Source organism: Perissodus microlepis, chromosome 4 (genome assembly GCF_051167445.1).
Source record: "Perissodus microlepis isolate ML-2025 ecotype Zambia chromosome 4, ASM5116744v1, whole genome shotgun sequence".
Lineage (NCBI taxonomy): Eukaryota > Metazoa > Chordata > Actinopteri > Cichliformes > Cichlidae > Perissodus > Perissodus microlepis.
Window position 1 is genome coordinate 10,061,499 of NC_140464.1, and position 17,970 is coordinate 10,079,468.

Below are 17,970 nucleotides of genomic sequence, written 5' to 3' on the forward strand. Positions count from 1 at the left end.
CCTATCACTGTGAGTCAGACCACCTTCAGATGTGTTTTAGATGCATTTGATTGCAAATGTATGCTGCATGCATTAGCACCTTTCAAATGTTAATGTGATTTTAACATGGGGCTGACTGCAGTGTTTTCTCTGTGAACATGTTTATTTAAAAAAACTACGTGCATTTTCAAGTAAAAACCTTTTGTCTTGAACAAAAGACCAGAACAGGAGAAGCAGGTCACAAATGAAAAAAGCCAGTAGACCATGTGGTTTAATCTGGTTGGTGGATTACTCCTATTAGAAACAAAAAGCATAGCGGTGTACTACAAAGCAGGTTTAATGTAGTTGGGCGTTCTTGGCAAAACCTCAAACTCCATTTAGAGGTAACGACAGTATAAAAAGTATTTAGCATGTTTCTCTCATTACCTGGTCTTCCTGCTTCAGGTTCGCATAAAATGTGACATATCATTTCACTCTTTTGAGCATCACGAGAGGTTAAAGTGGAATCGAGCATCTAAGATTGGGTGTAACAGTGCATATATGAAAAAAATGACTTCTAAGACACATGATAATTTGTTTTGTGAGCTCCAGTAGATTTTTCTTTGTGAGCACACTGTGATCAGCTGGCCTATGCTGTACTCCAGTACTCTTTGTGGATTTAGTCAACCTGGTCTACAAGCTATAAGTAGATAAGTATAGCTCTATGGCTGATTTCCAACACTGTTAAAGTCTGAGAAATATGAAAAAATATCAGAAAAAACTTAAACATCTGCAAAAATAGAATGACATAAGGCATATAAGGTGAAAACAGAGTTTGTATAATTCTAACAAGCTTAACAGTCAATATTTGCTCTGTCCAATTTTATTCTTCAACACAGCCTGAGCTCTCTTAGGCGAGCTTTCTTGTAATTTTTTTACGTAGTCTCCAGGAATAGTTCTCCAGGCTTCTTGAAGCACATTCAAAGCTCTTTTTTGGATGTTGGCTGCCTTTTATTGTTTCATTGTGTGTATCCAGGTGTGCTTTATTTCCACTGACAGTGTATTTGGGATCATCACCCTTCTGAAAAATTGAGCAGTTGGCAGTCAGATGATATCCAGGAAGTACTGCATGGTAGATCAAAATCTGACAGGGTTTTTTTGTGTTTATAATTCTCTCAATTTCTACAAGAGTCGCAGCACCACTGGATGAAATGCAGCCCCAAACCATGACAGAGCATCTGATGTTTTACACATGGCTGGAGACATGCACTGCTCTCCTGACCTCCTCCGTACATATTAGTGACAGTGAGTCATAGATCAGTGTTAAGTTTAAAACTTTAAATGATATAGCACTTTTAAAAAATCTTAATTTACACTCTCTCCTTGGCAGCAGGTAGCTATGCTTTGGTTCTGCAGCCACAGTTTCTTTTTCACCATGAACACATAACAATGAATGTGTTGAAGATGTAAGCAGACACGTAAAAAAGGCAAGGCTGTAGCACACACACACACACACACACACACACACATATATAACCCACACCTGTCTCTAAAACATTTAGAACATATCAGAGTTTTTGTTTTTTTGTTTTTTTCTGATAATTTTAAAACTGCAAGATTTTTAGACCACTGAGTTCTGACACCCTCCTGACTAATAAAGAAAATAGCAGATCAATGTGAAATTAATGTTATTGATTGAGTATTCTGAGTGATAAATAGCCTACAAAAATAACTGATCAATTTTCTGTGCTTTGAGCTGCCATTCCACTTGTGTAAAAGACACTGGTGCAGCACATAAGGACTAATTATTAAAATAAAATACTGCAACTTAGTTTTCATTTGGTAATATTACAAGTAGTGTTATTAAGACAGTTTAAAAATTGTGTGTATAAATGTATTCCTTCAGAAGAAACTCAAAGCAAACTGTAAATAAAAGACAATGTGACATTTTCAGATGACTTCATGTGTTTGGCATCAGAGACACAGGGAGCCAACTTTGTGACACTGAAAACTTTAAGTTCAACATAACATGATTTAATTGTGCTTTGTAGAATACCATCAGGATGGAGACAGGACAATTAGTCCAAGCCACACTTGATCAGTTTCACAAAAAACAACTTCCTGGTTCAGCCTCACATACGATTCAACAGCAGATACGGGAGGTATGCTTTAGACTGTGATTGACATGTTGCTATGGTATTAAAGCACAGTGCGCCTCAGAACACCAAGATGTTGTTGTTGATGATGATGATGATGGCTTCACAACAGGGCTTTATTAACACAGTGGCTTATAACACATCCTTTCCTCCCTTAACTTAAAAATAGAAATTTATTTGAGATTTGTGGTTTTTTTTGTTCCTTTTCTTTAAGGAGATTTTGTCAATACAATATCCATGTCTAGTCCTGCGCCTCACTGGGAATAAACAAGCTTAAAAGACAGGCTCACTACCAGTGGGAGTTAGGAATCCCTGTGAAATATCTTCTAAATTTGACATCCTTATCGTTTTCATAAATATCACAGTCCCAGCCTCTTCTCCCTGCGCTGCAAAGGTGTTAACATGTTCTCTACAGAAAAAGAGTTGTATATGCTTGCACAGTAAACACTATGTGCCCTTTCTCTGTATGTGTTAATGTTAAGTTTTGTGTAATATTAAATTGCAGTTTTTAACCAGTGCATATTGAATTTATTTTGCAACTACACAATCTTCATCTCCGAGGGTGGTAAAAACGTAAGGAATTGACAAATCAGATAACAAAAACACTTGTTCGAGAAGACAACTGAAGATCTCTTTATATTCTGCACCTCCTTTTTTTATTTTTATTTATTTATTTTTCCAGTGTGTAGCAAAGCTGTTTGCTTGGAAGGTGCTGTTCTTATAAAAGATTAATAGTTCCCTGGTGGCCCCGAGGCACCCGAGCCAACAACTAAGGATTCATAAATAAAACTAAATGGATCAATAATTCCAAGACTGTAGAGGTAACCTATGGCTACCCCTACCTTGAAAGAAAAGGCTTTCAGAAAGGTTAGGTTTTAATCGAAGCCTTCCTCCGGTAATAATAAAGAAAGTTTGATATTTATCATCAGAACTGTGTAGTAATGTATCTGATATCCAGAAACCAATTCACATGCTGAGAATGTAGCTATGTAACATGGTTTAAAGTCACCCAGCACTGTGCTGGACTTGCAGATCAAAAATATAACGTTTATTTTTGCCATGTCCAGAACCTAATTACTGAGGTTATATGGACACTAAATGTGGCTAATTACTAACCACAATACCATAGATAGTATTTTTTCCACAGATGCAGATGATCCAGTCATGAAGCATATCAGTATGTTATGTGTGTGTTCTAAGTACTCATGCAAATGAATGTTGAAGACTAGCAAACAGAAAGCATTCTCCAAGGCTTCAAGGCTCATCAAAAAATGGTCTATATATTTCTGACACGCCAACATCTTAAGTTAATGTCAGTGTTTTTTGAACATCTCTTACTACCTGTCATTTGTTTTAATTAGCGCCACACAATGGAGTTGGGGTTTGACACTTTACAATCTTTAAACATTTTTAAACTTTAAGCTTTAAGCATTGTTTCAGTGTGAACTTTGTGTCAACCACAACTTTAGATAAACAATGTGGATAAAAGAGTACTGGGCCAGAATCCCTAATCTTTAAATTCAGGTGTTTTCAGTCCTATTGCAGCAAGTGTACAAAAATCAAGCCAGTAACCATGCAGTCTGCCCTGTGGAGGAATAGATCATTCTAAAGAGCTCACTGAATTTGAGCGTGGTACTGGAATAGGATGCCATCATTGTGATCAGTGAGTCCATGAAATTTTCTCCATCCTAGCTGTTCCACAATCAGCTGTAAGTGGTATTATTGCAAACTGGAAGGTGTAAGGAAGCACAGTAACTCAGCAACAAAGTAAGAGACAACATAAAGTTACATAGTACTCTGTTGGCCCAGCAACTGCAGAGTTTGAAACCTCCTCTTGCATTAACATCTGTGATAAAAAATGCATGCCAGGAACTTCACAGCATGGGTTTCTATAGACGAGCAGCTCCTGGAGGTTTAGGTGTCCCGGTGCAGTCTACTACAGCATACACTATATCTGGGTGTATGTTGTTTTGAGATTTTATGTACAGTACAGAGTCTAAGGAGCTGGAAAGAAAAGTGTCTGGACTTCTTTAAGTTTCTTGAAGAAGTTTCACCTTTCACCCAAGAAGCTTCTTCAGTTCTAAGAGCAATTGGTGGCGAGTCCCAGATTTTAAGCCCTATTGGGAGTGTCCCTAAGAGGGTCTTGGACTCCCTGTTGTCCCTCTGCCTAATCACAGCCAAGGTGTAAAAACGGGTGTTGGTCACAATCAGCCAAGGTTTCGGGTGATTGTGAGACCTTGCCCCACCCTATTATGTGAATTACTGAAAACAAATGACCCAATGTGTGAGTGAGTGTTAAGGTGTCTGGGAAGGGATCTCAAAGCTGGATTTTCACTAGCTGGGCCCACGTCCTCATTTTAGGTTAGACAGCATTTTAGTAGATGAAGGTGAATGGCTTGGACGTGAATTGAGCAGCGGTTTGGGGAAGGCGTCGAAGGGGACTGCTGGTGGCTCCTGGGCCTAGCAGATCCCCATGTACTAAATAGAAGTGAAGAAGTTAAAGAATTGGCACATAAACGAGAATGAACAGCTTGTAGAACTGGGGGAACATATATAGATAAGAACCGGAAGAAACATGTTTGGAGGCGTGGTCCCGCCCCTGAAATTTGATACTTTATCTCCACATAGATGGCAGACAGTTGGTGTCGTGAGCCACCCCCTCTGTTCAAGCAGGGTCGTTCACAGTGGACGTAGATGGCTTCTTTCATCTGGGACTCTCCACCAATTGCTCTTAGAACTGAAGAAGCTTCTCAGATGAGAGGTGAAATGTCTTCAAGAAACTTAAATAAGCCCAAACGCTTTTTTTCCCAAGCTCCTTAGACTACGATGACCTGGATGACTGAGACCCTTCACAGACATTTACAGTACAGACATTTAAGAGAATGACATTTAAGCACTCTTTTAAACATGCCATCAACCCAGCATTTGTCCTAACCGCCAAACATCAAACATATTGCAGACACAAAATATTAATGCTATGTTTTCAGGTACTCTGTCATCTGTAATAATAAACATAAAAGGCTATTTTAAAAGAACTGTCTCTGAGCTGTTCCTATCAAATTGGTGAGTTATTTTGCCAAAGCTACAGCAGTCACTTGAATATGTAGAGCAAAGACATAACTATAGAGAAGTATGGATGATCTCTGAATCGTGAACAGGGGATCCATTATCTCAACAGCCAACACCAGATGGTTATTAATCAACTTTTATTGAACCAAAGTGCCAAAGCAGAATGACATATTGCACTGCGAAGGGAAACTCTTGTGACAAATAGGACGAATAAAATCATTTGCCTGTGGTTTGCAAAGCCATTATCTTGGCAGCATGATGATGATAATTATGATGCATGTTTTGGTTGTACAAGCTGTCCTGTCAGCATCGAATGCCTAACAAATACATCCACACCGTGTTTATTTGGGTGTTTGTTTTAACAATGCAGTGCAAAAGACGGACAACTTTCTTTGTTAGCTCTTAAATATTTTGTATTTTTCTCTTGCTGTTATACAAAAGTCAGTAAGATTTGACATTGACATTTAATGAATGCTTTTTTTGTTTCTTCTTTCCTTATTAATTAATATTTTCAATGCAAGACCAAAAAAGACATATTTGTCAATTGTGAGGAATAATTTTATAACTATAATAAAAAAAATTAGAGACACACTAAGTATAAATTTTAATTTGCCATTATGCATAATTTGTGCTTTTGGTTTTGGTTGTTATTAATTGACAATATGCTTAACTAAAGATTTTGGATCTTCCTCACTTTTTTTTAGATCTGTAATCCAACTGACAGCCATTAAACTTCCACCTAAGATAGGTGTGTGTGTGTGTGTGTGTGTGTGTGTGTGTGTGTGTGTGTGTGTGTGTGTGTGTGTGTGTTCAGTCATAAAACATAAAAGCATGTGGAAATATTCCTGGACATGAAAATAACAACTCCTGGTGACTCATTCATGTGTATTTTATTTTTTGTCTTTCCTCCCAGGGGACTAATGCCACGTACACTAGACAGCCAGATCACATTAGAGAAGACTCCCAGCTACTTTGTTACCAGAGAGGCTCCCAGACGCATTTCCAGCATGTCCCATGAGACCAAGCTGATCGTTGTGGTGCGTAACCCAGTCACAAGAGCCATTTCTGACTACACACAGACGCTTTCCAAGAAGCCTGACATTCCCACGTTTGAAGAGCTGGCCTTTAAGAACAGAAGCTTAGGTCTTGTTGATACTTCCTGGAATGCCATTCGGATTGGGATGTATATTGTGCACCTGGAGAACTGGCTGCAATACTTTCGCTTGTCGCAAATGCACTTTGTGAGCGGTGAGCGACTGATAACAGATCCAGCAGGGGAAATGGGACGTGTCCAGGACTTTTTGGGACTGAAGCGAATTATTACGGACAAACACTTCTACTTTAATCGAACCAAAGGTTTCCCCTGCCTGAAGAAACCAGAGAGCAGCAGCCAGCCACGATGCCTCGGTAAATCCAAGGGCAGGACTCATGTACAGATTGAGGAGGAGGTCATAGAACAGCTGCAGGAGTTTTATAGACCATTTAACATCAAATTCTATGAAACTGTAGGACAAGACTTCAAGTGGGATTGAATGTAGTGTTGTTTATTAAAATGTCTGTACCACTGGAGAAATGTATCTTTAACAAAATGTTTGAAAGAAAAGTTTATTGAGATATGTAGATTAAAGAAAAGATCTAAAAGAAATGATATAGAACTCTGACTTCAAAGCTTAAATATATAAATGATTTCACAACATTCCCGATCATTCTGGGGACAAAAATTTCTTTAAGAAAACACTTAATATATACAAACACAGTTTTCTTGTCATACATGGCATTAGGAATTCATTAACATGCAAATAGTTCTCCATTAACTAATTCATTAAGAAGTAGCCAACACCTTCTTAATGAATTAGAAGGCTTAGTCATTTAGTCACACCAGACATAAAAAGATTATATTGCTTGAATATTCATTAACAAGATTGCTTATTTATTCAGTATTTCTGCTGGAAATGAAGCACTGTCTTTACTGTCAAAAAGCACTCAACATGATGTCGCAGCAAACCGCCAAACTGATAATAAAACCAGCCTGTCAGTCATTCTGCAATGCATTTTATTGCCTTACTGTTGACAAAAGCTCACAAGGAAAATTAAGAAACTGTGTGAATAAAATAAATAAAATGTGAATAAAAATCATCATCTTTATTAAAATGGCTTCTGTATTACTGATAAAGGTTAGAATTTGCTGAACTCATTCAGCTCTTGCTGTGCTTACATTTTTGTTGTGATCATCAAAATAAAAGACTACATTCAAGGTTTTATCCTTTTTAAATTCTTGGTGTGAATAATCTTATAATTGAGACATAATAAAGACATTTGTCCCAGTTAGAAAGCACTAATCATACAAGATCACTTATACACAACCATCTTATCTATTGAGATAAAAAATAAAAATAAAAAATTCCCCACTCACCCCTGCGGGCGGTATGTCGTTCAACCTGGGGTCCTCTACCAGAGGCCTGGGAGCTTGATGGTCCTGCGCAGTATCTTAGCTGTTCCCAGGACTGCACTCTTCTGGACAGGGATCTCCGATGTTGTTCCTGGGATCTGCTTGAGCCACTCGCCTAGCATGGAACTCACCATACCGGGTACTCTGATTACCAGTGAGCCACTGATATCTTCACCCTCCACATCTTCTCGAGCTCTTCTCTGAGCCCTTGGTACTTCTCCAGCTTTTTGTGTTCCTTCTTCCAGATATTGCTGTCATTCAGTATCGCTGCATCTATCACTACAGCCGTCTTCGTCTTCTTAGGTTGGTTGAGAATGACAGATCACTCATTCTCAACCACCCTATGAGGCGTCTCCGGCACAGATGTTCCTGTACACTATGCCGGCCACTTAGTTATGCCGTTCCATGTATGCCCTGCCTGCTAGCACCTTGCACCCTGCTGTTATGTGCTGGATTGTCTCACGGGCATCTTTACGCAGCCTGCACCTGGGGTCTTGCCTGGTGTGACATACCCCAGCCTCTACTGATTTTGTACTTAGAGCTTGTTCATGTGCTGCCATGATTAGTGCCTCTGTGCTGTCTTTCTTTCCAGCTTTGTGCAGCCACTGGTGGGACTTCTGGATGTCAGCCACTTCCTCTATCTGTCGGTGGTACATACCATGCAGGGGCCACATTAACCACATAAATTTCACCCTGAAGCCAATCAGAGTGGTCATTAATGATTTCCACTGATGACTCCAAAATTCTCAGAAAAAAAGGAGAAAATGAATGAAAACAAAAAGTCTATCTTCAAAAGTACTGATGAGCTTAAAGAGTCTGACTGTAGAGTCTGAGATAGCTCTTGTTTTTTTTGGTTTTTTTGCAGTTTCTCTAAGTACTGCACACTCTGGTCCTGGGCTGAATTTGGTGGGATGTCCACTCCTAGGGGCAAGATTAGGGCATTGTGTTATCACACGCCTGTATGTATTCAGAAAATATCTGAATCTAAAACTTTACAAATAAAAATTACACACACTTTTCATGACATCAGCTAAACTTAATAGAAACTTCAAATGAAAATGCCTAGACTCACAATGTCGTTTTCAGTGATGTTTCACAGTAATGACACAGGATAGCTTCATCTTGAAAGTGTAGATCATATTAGAATATTACACAGCACCATAATTAAATAATAACATTATATTAATTTATTTTATAGATTTTTAGATGTGATATATATATATATATATATATATATATATATATATATATATAGATAGATATAGATATAGATATATATATATATATATATCTCCAAGGAAAACATCCTGGCTGAACCAATTAGCTGTACTAATTTTCAAACTAGTTCTTGCATATTTAGCATATGAAAAGCAGTAAATTCTTCTATAGGTGTTTCACTTTCATTGTTTAATCTCCTGCTACAGGGCTTTAAATTCATTAGTTCTATCTAGTCACTCTTAGACTAACGTGCAAATGTGACAATGTGACCTTCCATATTAAGGAAATTAGATATTCACTTGCATTCCGACTGTGATCCACCAGTACATGTCCGTCGGCCAACGGCAGTATTTAAACTGTCATTTGTGATATTCCCCATTAATTTTTGATTAACCTGCCAATGCTGTCTTCAGCTGCCTGCTACTTAGTGAGCCATCAGCAGACACACCAGTTTAGCAACAAGCTCAACTTTATCTCTGCTCAGTTAATTATAACTTTTCCCCAAGAATGCTTAGAGCTTGATGACATGGCGCTGAGGAAAAGCTCCCACATCATTGCCACCATATGATACCCAATGAATACTCTCATGTGTTATCAGTCCTAAATATGACTTTTTTCCCCGTGTGACTTCTATTAAAAGATAATAAACTTTTTTGGAAATATTCATGCTTCCTTAACCAAATGCAACATATTGCACTGGGCCACATAGCTTTTCCACATTTATATTTTTGTTGTTGTTGCTTCTTTTTTTTTAAGACAACCTACGCCTTCAATGTCACAGATGTAGCTGTGGCGATCAAAGCACACAGTTCATTGATGTATATATTGTATTAACTCCTCATTATGAAGAAACAAAGGTTCACAAGCTGTCTGACTAACCTTTCTAACCTTCAAAGTAAATACCAAAGAAGCTCTTGTAAATGTCATGAACTTTGAAAGACTCCCAGGTAAAATACACCTCTGCTACTCATCAGAAATGTCTGGCCGTACACACTGAAATCCATTACCATGGAGTCCATTTATTTTCCTTTTTATTAAATAAAATAAATAACGAAGCAGAATTCAAATATGTCTTTTACAGTCACCTCTTGTGGACTCTAAAGCTGCAGAGTGCTTTTGAAACTGCCATTATAAAAGTCTATTGAGCTTGTATTTCAACCTTGAAACTTCTCACACACTTCACAATCGTCTGTGCGTGTGTGCCACTGTATTTTAGGTAAGACATCTAAAGAAAAACAGCTATTTATATTATCTAGCTCATATACCCTGTCTAAAAATAAATAAATAAATAACAATAAAATGATTAAAAAAATGTTAGAATATTTGTAGACTTGTTCTCTCTAGTGTGCCTTGTTTTACATTCAATTTCTTGACATTTCCACATGCAGTGGAAACTGATCTCCAACTTGTTTCTTGGTGGAATGTATAATTTCTCCCAAAAAGTCTTTTTTTTTTTTTCATTTGGGGTATAGTGTGACAGTATTTATATGGATACATCTCCTTGTCCCCTTTAATGAGCCAAAGCCATGGAGGATAATGAGGATGTCCCTTTTCTCGATGGACAATGAGAAGAGCAGACTTTCTTTTAGATGATTTGAAACTTGGCAGCCAGAAACCCCTCTAGATGAAATCTCATTAAATACTAAAATGGCATACGCGGTAACCTCTACCTGCATTGATGCGCTGTTTGAATATGTCATCATTCCCCAAGGTATTTTCTAGAATATGTTCTATCACTGTGCATATTCAAGTACTTCAAGCTTTTCCTCTAAACTAAAGGATGTACAAAATTGATTTATTTCCACTGCAGATGCATGTTAGGATTTTCTGAGGACGTTTCAAATGTCTCTGCAATTTCTCCATGGTTGATGCGACTGACAAATTTTTGTGCCGCACTAATGAAATTCTTCCCATTAAGAGCGCTACACATTCTTGGGAGAAAGAGGAGTAACATAGCCACACACGCACAACTGCTATATGTACATGCACACACCACTAACCAATGTAAAAACCTTTCCCCTCACCTCATTTCCTCTGGTCTGTTGAACATGTGCTGCTTGCCTTACCTTCAGAAAGGTCAAGTGCAGAACTGGTCTCCAGGCACACACTCAACTAATTAAGCAGTAGTGGTGGAAGATGCATACCAGCTCCTAGGAGACCGCTGCAGTCGGTAGCCACCCTCGAGGCTACCGAATATATTGTTTCGAATGCAAGCACAGAAGGGATTTGCATTACACTGCTCTTGTGAAATATGAAAGACCACTACTATTATATATCAGGACAGAAATCAACTTTATGGTAACATTGAGAAAAAAACCCAAAAACCAATGTCTGAATCACTGAGCTATTCCCATTTTTAATGCAAATCATTAAAACATTACTTATTATTAAATACCATAAAACAAATGCAAGTATATATATATTATCTTAATTGTGATAGTATGAGAATGTAAATGCAAAATGCTTATTTGATTAAAAGATTTGGTCATTTATTTTTATCCATCAATGGCTTTATCATTGAAAGGAAATGTTCCTTAGAGAAAGAGAAAAAAACAAACAACCAAAAAGAAACTGCCTCTACTGCAGTCCAGCCAACAGCATTGCAGAAGTGTTCTTCTAGATGATATTTTTTACTGGAAAAATAAGAAAAAATGCATATAGGTACTAGTTCAGTGCTGAATTTACATTCACCAGCCACTTTATCAGGAATGCCTGTGTTTCCAGGTAATAATCACACACATTTACAGTTTGTTAGGTTATTAGTATGTTATTAAATAGAAACAGGCAGTTTTGCATTTTGCTGGTCTGTTTCCTGCTTATTACACAGAAACTACCACAGTTAATTGAGTGGCAATAACTTCAAAATTACCACATTATTAGAATATTGTTTCGGCCTTGTTACCCTACTATTACAACTTTATTACCGAGCTGTATTTCCACATTATAACCCCCAGTTCTTCGGCCTTCATTATCCAATTACATAAAACCAACTGTAACCACTGTTGTTACCATGATATTACTTGGTTACTACTTTGATAAATGCATGGTAACAATTTAGAATATACCACATTATCACATTGTTTCTGCCTTGTTAATCTACTATTACCACTTTATTACTGTGCCGTGATAGAAAGTGCTATCCAAATATCTAATAAGCCAATCACGTGGCAGCAACTCAATACATCTAGAAATGCACATTTTTGAACCTTGAAGGAGATGGGATACAGTACCATACGACCACACCAGGTGTCAATCTCTGAGTTTGTGTCAGCTGGAGGAGACAAAGATAGAATCCTTGGTATCAATACTGTTAAAAATCTTAATTTGATCTTAATTCAAAATGGGGGAAATTCAAAATCTCTAAAGCATATTTGCCAAATACATTGAACCCCTCCTTTACAGAGATCTGGTAAACGGTCTTTTAGCAACAATCTGTACTTTAAGTCAGTATATAATGCAATATTTAAAATTTGCAAATAATCTGCTCAAAACTAAACTGCCATTTGTATTTATTTTTTTATTTTTTTGATAAAAACATTGGGAGAACACATGACAAACTGTTACAGAGGCGGCAGCTTTGGAAGACGAGCAACTATTCAGGGTTGTCAGAGGAATATGCTCTGCCCGCTGCCCTCCATTTAAAAGTGGGATCACAGACAAAGTCAGTTCAGTGTACAGGACTGTGCCCAAGGGACCTCCCAAAGGAGAAGCAGAGGTACGCAATGATAACAGACAGACTCTCCAGGATCCCTGATAAATGTAGTCTGGAACTACTTAATTAAGACCTTTTTCAGCTATGTGAATGTGCCTGGCAGCATGTTCAAGATTGCTTAGCAAAAAAAAAAAAAAAAAGGAGCTCAGCCAAATGACCACCACTGACCCAAACTTCCACTACTCTTCTTCTTCTTACTAAATCCCAGAGCCCATCAGCCTCAGTTACAAGAAGCTCATAGTTTCGGAAAACTTTTTTAGACTGAGCAGGTGGTGAAAATGAATAAAATATCATTTTAAAAAAACATAAACTTAACTCCTAGTAAAAAAAAAAAAAAAAAAGAACATCTAAACTAGTAATCTCAATACTGTTGCTGCTGGCCAATAATTTCTCACATACACCTAGTACAATAAATAATGACTGTGTGTAATATGCCATGTGCTTTGTGTTCATCAGAGATTGTATTCAAGTCATTTTAAGACATGCTAAGGACCAGATGATTTTTATTATGTCCTAATATATAAAACTTATGAATTGCTTGGTAATTTATATAGTGCCTTTTCTTTTTTCATACTTTTGGAATATGAAAAAAGCATACCAAGCATAAACTTATGACCATCTGCTATAATATTGCATTGGTCTCCCTTTTGCTGCCAAACACGCCTGATCAGTGGAGGCATGGACTCCACTAGACCCCTGAAGGTGTGCTGTGGTATTTGGAACCAAGATGTTAGCAGTAGATCCTTTCAGTCCTGTAAGTTGTGAGGTTGGGTCTCCATGGGTCTCAGACTTGTTTGACCAGCATATCCCTTTAGATGCTCGATTAGACTGAGATCTTGGAAATTTGGAGGTCAAGTCTACACCTCAAACATGTTGTTGTGCTCCTCAAACCATTCCTGGATCATTTTAGCTTTGTGGCAGGGTACATTATAAAGAGGGCACAGCCATCAGGGAACACCATTCCATGAAAGAGTCCACGTGGTCTGGTTTAGGTAGGTAGTACTTGCCAAAGACATAAAAAAAAACATGATTAATCAGACCAGGCAACCTTCCATTGCTCCATAGTCCTGTTCTGATGCTCACTGTTGGAGCTTTAGGTGCTGGACGGGGGTGAGCATGGGTACCATGACTGCTCTGTGGCTGTGTAGCCCCATGCACAACAAACTGCTCTGGACTGTGCATTCAAATAATGTTCTCTGATAACCAGCATTAAATGTTTCTGCAATTTGAGCCACAGAAGCTCATCTGTTGGATCAGACCACACGGGCCAGTCTGCAATCTCCATATGCATCAGTGAGCCTTGGTCACCCATGATTCTGTTGCTGGATCATCGTTGTTCCATCCTTGTTAAATTTGTTTAAATCCTCATGCATGCCCATTTTTCCTGCTTCTAAAACAACAACTTTGAGGACAACATTTTTACTTGCTCCTTTACATATCTCACCCACTATCAGGTGATCTATCAAACGCTCCCAACCACCTCTGCTCCCACTATGAGCACAATGCTTGCACAATTGTACACTATTTAAACTCTTAGTCTCTATACTACAATTACAAATTATAAGAATTATACTTGTGTTTGACTTGTTTGAATGATACTGCATATTTGTGCTGCTTGTTCAGACATAATTATTAATGTAAGGTTGAGATTTATGAAGGCATCTCTAATGAAATGGAACTATAAAGCTGCCATGATTGTTTTCAGGGTATGAGCAAAATGCCATCAGTGTCATAAACATGGATGAGGACGTGCTCTGTTGATATAATGCCTCATTGACCCTTAATGTGTAGGCATTTTAGGGGGGGGGGGAATGGGGAATCATTTTTGAATATAACTCTCTGTAATTGTGGAACTAATGGCCTTACTTTGGAGAACAGGAGACAATAATCAGAGAAAATGCAAAGCCACTGAGATTGCCTCTGTCTGCCTGGGATGAATTCTAGAGAGAAATTAGCTTAGATTGTAGCAAAGGTTTTTGCAATCACATTGGCTCTGCTTTAGCGTAATGTGACTTATTAAAGCATTTCCATTGTGTCATTACTTTCATGCTTTCAGAGAAAATGGGCTCATTCAGTCAGTTTCAGTCCAACTCCTTCTCTTATCTTTTACCGTCTCGCCTTTCAGCAACCCTCAACCCACATATTAAATATTTTAAGATATTTGCTGCTCACTCCAACCAGCTCTCTGCCCCGATTACTCTTCCTCATACCCTTTGATTGTTTGACTGCGCAGTATATTTCTTTATGCAAAGGAGAATGGGCATCAATGTTTTTCACTGGTTTTAAGATTTTTTATTTTTTTAAGAGAGAGAGGCATCTATCTGGATTTCAAACTATTCTGCTTTTTATGTAGTTCAGTGTAAGGACATAAAGGTAGATGCTGAGACAAAGAGGAAAGGAATAATAAAAAATACAAGTTTAAAGCAAATTGAAGATTTAAAAAAAAGGATAAGCCAGACTTAAAAACAACTAAATAGTGAGAGAGAGAAAAACAAACTAAGGACACAGAAGAAAATAAATGGGTAAATATACCAAGTTAATTAGGAGCAGGATTAAATAATCAGGGTATCACAGAGGCAGGGACAGGTCAAAGACGCAAAGAAAAACTAAGCTGTACCAAAAAAAATACTGAAGACAACTAACAGACAAACAGGGTTATTTAAAATAGATCTAGAGACATAATGAATTAAAACCGCGCCCATACAATGGTCATGACAAACAAAGTATTACACTCTGTGTCACATATTTAGGAACAAATTAAGGATTGTCTGATTGACAAACAGAACTCACTGAGGTCTGCACTACTGCTGCTTTGACATTGGAAATCCAGACTTCCAAGTCTCAATTTGGAGAAGTCGCACATCTCCAACATCACCATCCAAGATGGCCGCAGTGCATGTAAACAGTAGACAAGCTTGAGCCTTCAGTTTTCAGACTTTCTTCTGCCCACCCTTAGTAATGCTCCAATAGGCCTGCGCAGCTGGGGGCTTCCCATGATGCACTGAGCAGTTCTTCTTCATTCACATCTTTTCACTCTCTGCTTTCACTTTGGTTATACATCACTTTGCATTTAATTATTAGTTGTTATTAATCTCTGTGTCTCGTCCACATTGTCTTTCCCCTCAACCCCAGCTGGTCGCAGCAGATGCCTCCCCCTCCCTGATCCTGGTTGTGCAGTTTCTTGCTGAGGTTCCTTCCTGTTAAAGGGGAGTTTTTCCTTCCCATTGTCGCCAAGCTCTTGCTTGGAGGGGTTAGTCTGATTGTTGTGTTTTTTTCTGTGTTATTGTAGGATCGTTATTTACAATTTAAAACACCTTAAGGTGATTGTCGTTGTGATTTGATGCTATGTAAATGAAACCAATTTGAATTGAACTGAACTGAAAAAAGTTCCAAGTTCCAAGAAGGCTCTATACAGCATTGGTTTAAAAAAAAGAGGCATTGTATTTCTAGTGATGCATGAATGGCTTCACCTTGCTAGGGAGCAAAACAAATCTGTATTTTTTCTTTTCTTTGCTATTCTTCTGAAAAGTGAACAATTTGGGAGTGACGTTACTCGCAGCTCCTACATCCGACTTCTGAGGTAAAAGAAACAGCATTATAAACTGGATTTGAGAAAACGTAAGGTTACAATGAGGTAAGAAGTGGTAACTTACACAGCAGACCTACTCAGGAGCAGGTAATACTATAGATAAGAGATCAAGGGGTATGAAATCACCACCTACAGAGCAATCAGTTCTCTGGGAAATAGTGTCCGTTCCTGGAAAAGCCGCTGGATGTCAGTGAGCAGGCAGTAAGTGAGTGTATACATTTGAAAGATATTCTACAGTTTTTGTCTTTTTCTGATGAGCCTCAATCAACAAACAGAACTTTTAAGCAGCAACATTATTCATGCTTTTTTCCTGTTTAAAGCAATATTGTTCTATAAACCTTAATACAGTGACATCATCCTAAAACAAGGCACCCACATCTTTTAATTGCTGCCATTTTTATGTTTTCTTGGGTTGCAGATGAAAGAAAAAGGCCAAAACAGTTTTACAGAAACTAATGAACATATTTAATTAATTTAATAGAATAGCAATTGTAATTATATGTCAGATATTACAGGTATGTTAAACTTGATTCATGGTATAAGCCCAGAAACATTACTCAGTGACAATAGCTAAAATTATTATTTTTACACTTTGGTTACATAGAGAAAATGTGCTGATAACAGGGCTAACGAGGAGCTGCAAGCCAGACATTTATTAATATTATTCATATTTTTATTATGAATTTGTAAAATACAGATATGAAAGAAGTATTGATCTTTTCAAACATTAAGCACACAACCTCAAAGATGACAAACTTGGCACAAATAGAAAGCTACAGCCATCCAAAGTAAGTTTATATCAATAGCAACTTTCAAACATTATGACTGCTTTGAACAACAGCCCACTAAGACACAAAAATACATCAAAGAAATGGTCACAGAGACCATTTAAAAAATATATAATTGATTTTAAGTGTAGAACGTAGATAAGGGCTAAAAATAAAGAAAAGGAGAATTAAAATTAATTAAGCTATGGCACACAGAGACTGTTTCAATTAGATTGTGAAGTGGTTGAAGTTATAGCGAGATGAGACTTTCTTCAGCTCATCATAGACAGATAACCTGAAGATTTAAGTATTTTGATCATTAAACAAGTCTGCTGCTTCTAAAGACTGAATATGATTAATGTGGATGTTTGTGGTTTTATTAATTCATGCATCTAGAATTTTCTGCAATCCATTGCTTATTGCAGCACAGTTATTGATTTTAGCATTTAAACTTTGGCAATATCCCCACGCTGAGAAAAATTTAGAACAGACCCCAAGAAGACACGGGCAGTGTGTGTTAATGCATGCCTCATTTTGGCATTTTTTCAACACTACGTGCTAAGAGCTTAAAATGATATGTTAATGCACACTTAAAACAACAATCTTCTCTGCAAATGAGAGAAAATTACCCATTTAACATCAGATTTCATCAGTTCTTCTCGTGTGGAAGTACAGTTATTTAAGTCTGAATGATTTCAAACACACCCTCGAAATCTTGAGAGAGAAGGTAAAGACATAACAAGGCTCATCTGTTCTCTCTGCCTATGAAAGGGGTGCAGCTTAATGGCTTGTAGCTGACAGAGGAGCTTTACAGCTATATGCAAGCAACAAAGAATCAATGTGAAATGCATGACAAGTTACTCTACATGGGTTCGAAATGTAAGAGGATTAATGTTTGCTGACATAACTGGGACTTTCAGTGAGCTCCACTGCAATTGTCAGCCTTTGTCTTATAGTATCAAAGTCGTGTAAGACGATTCAGTTGAATAAAACATTGGTTGTACACAAAAAGACAGAAAAGCGTGGCAAGAATCTCCTCTATTAATGGCCGT

At 37.7% G+C, this 17,970-nt stretch overlaps 1 protein-coding gene across 1 annotated transcript in view; it reads left to right on the top strand.

The window, feature by feature from the left end:
- hs3st2 (heparan sulfate (glucosamine) 3-O-sulfotransferase 2) overlaps nucleotides 1-7,442 on the top strand; it is a 29,666-nt gene extending 22,224 nt beyond the window's left edge. The window contains exon 2 of the mRNA XM_084925531.1: nucleotides 6,097-7,442. Coding sequence (XP_084781657.1) covers nucleotides 6,097-6,715 — 619 coding nt within the window. The 3' untranslated portion in view covers nucleotides 6,716-7,442. The remainder of the gene's footprint in view (nucleotides 1-6,096) is intronic.
- Nucleotides 7,443-17,970: the final 10,528 nt, after the last annotated feature.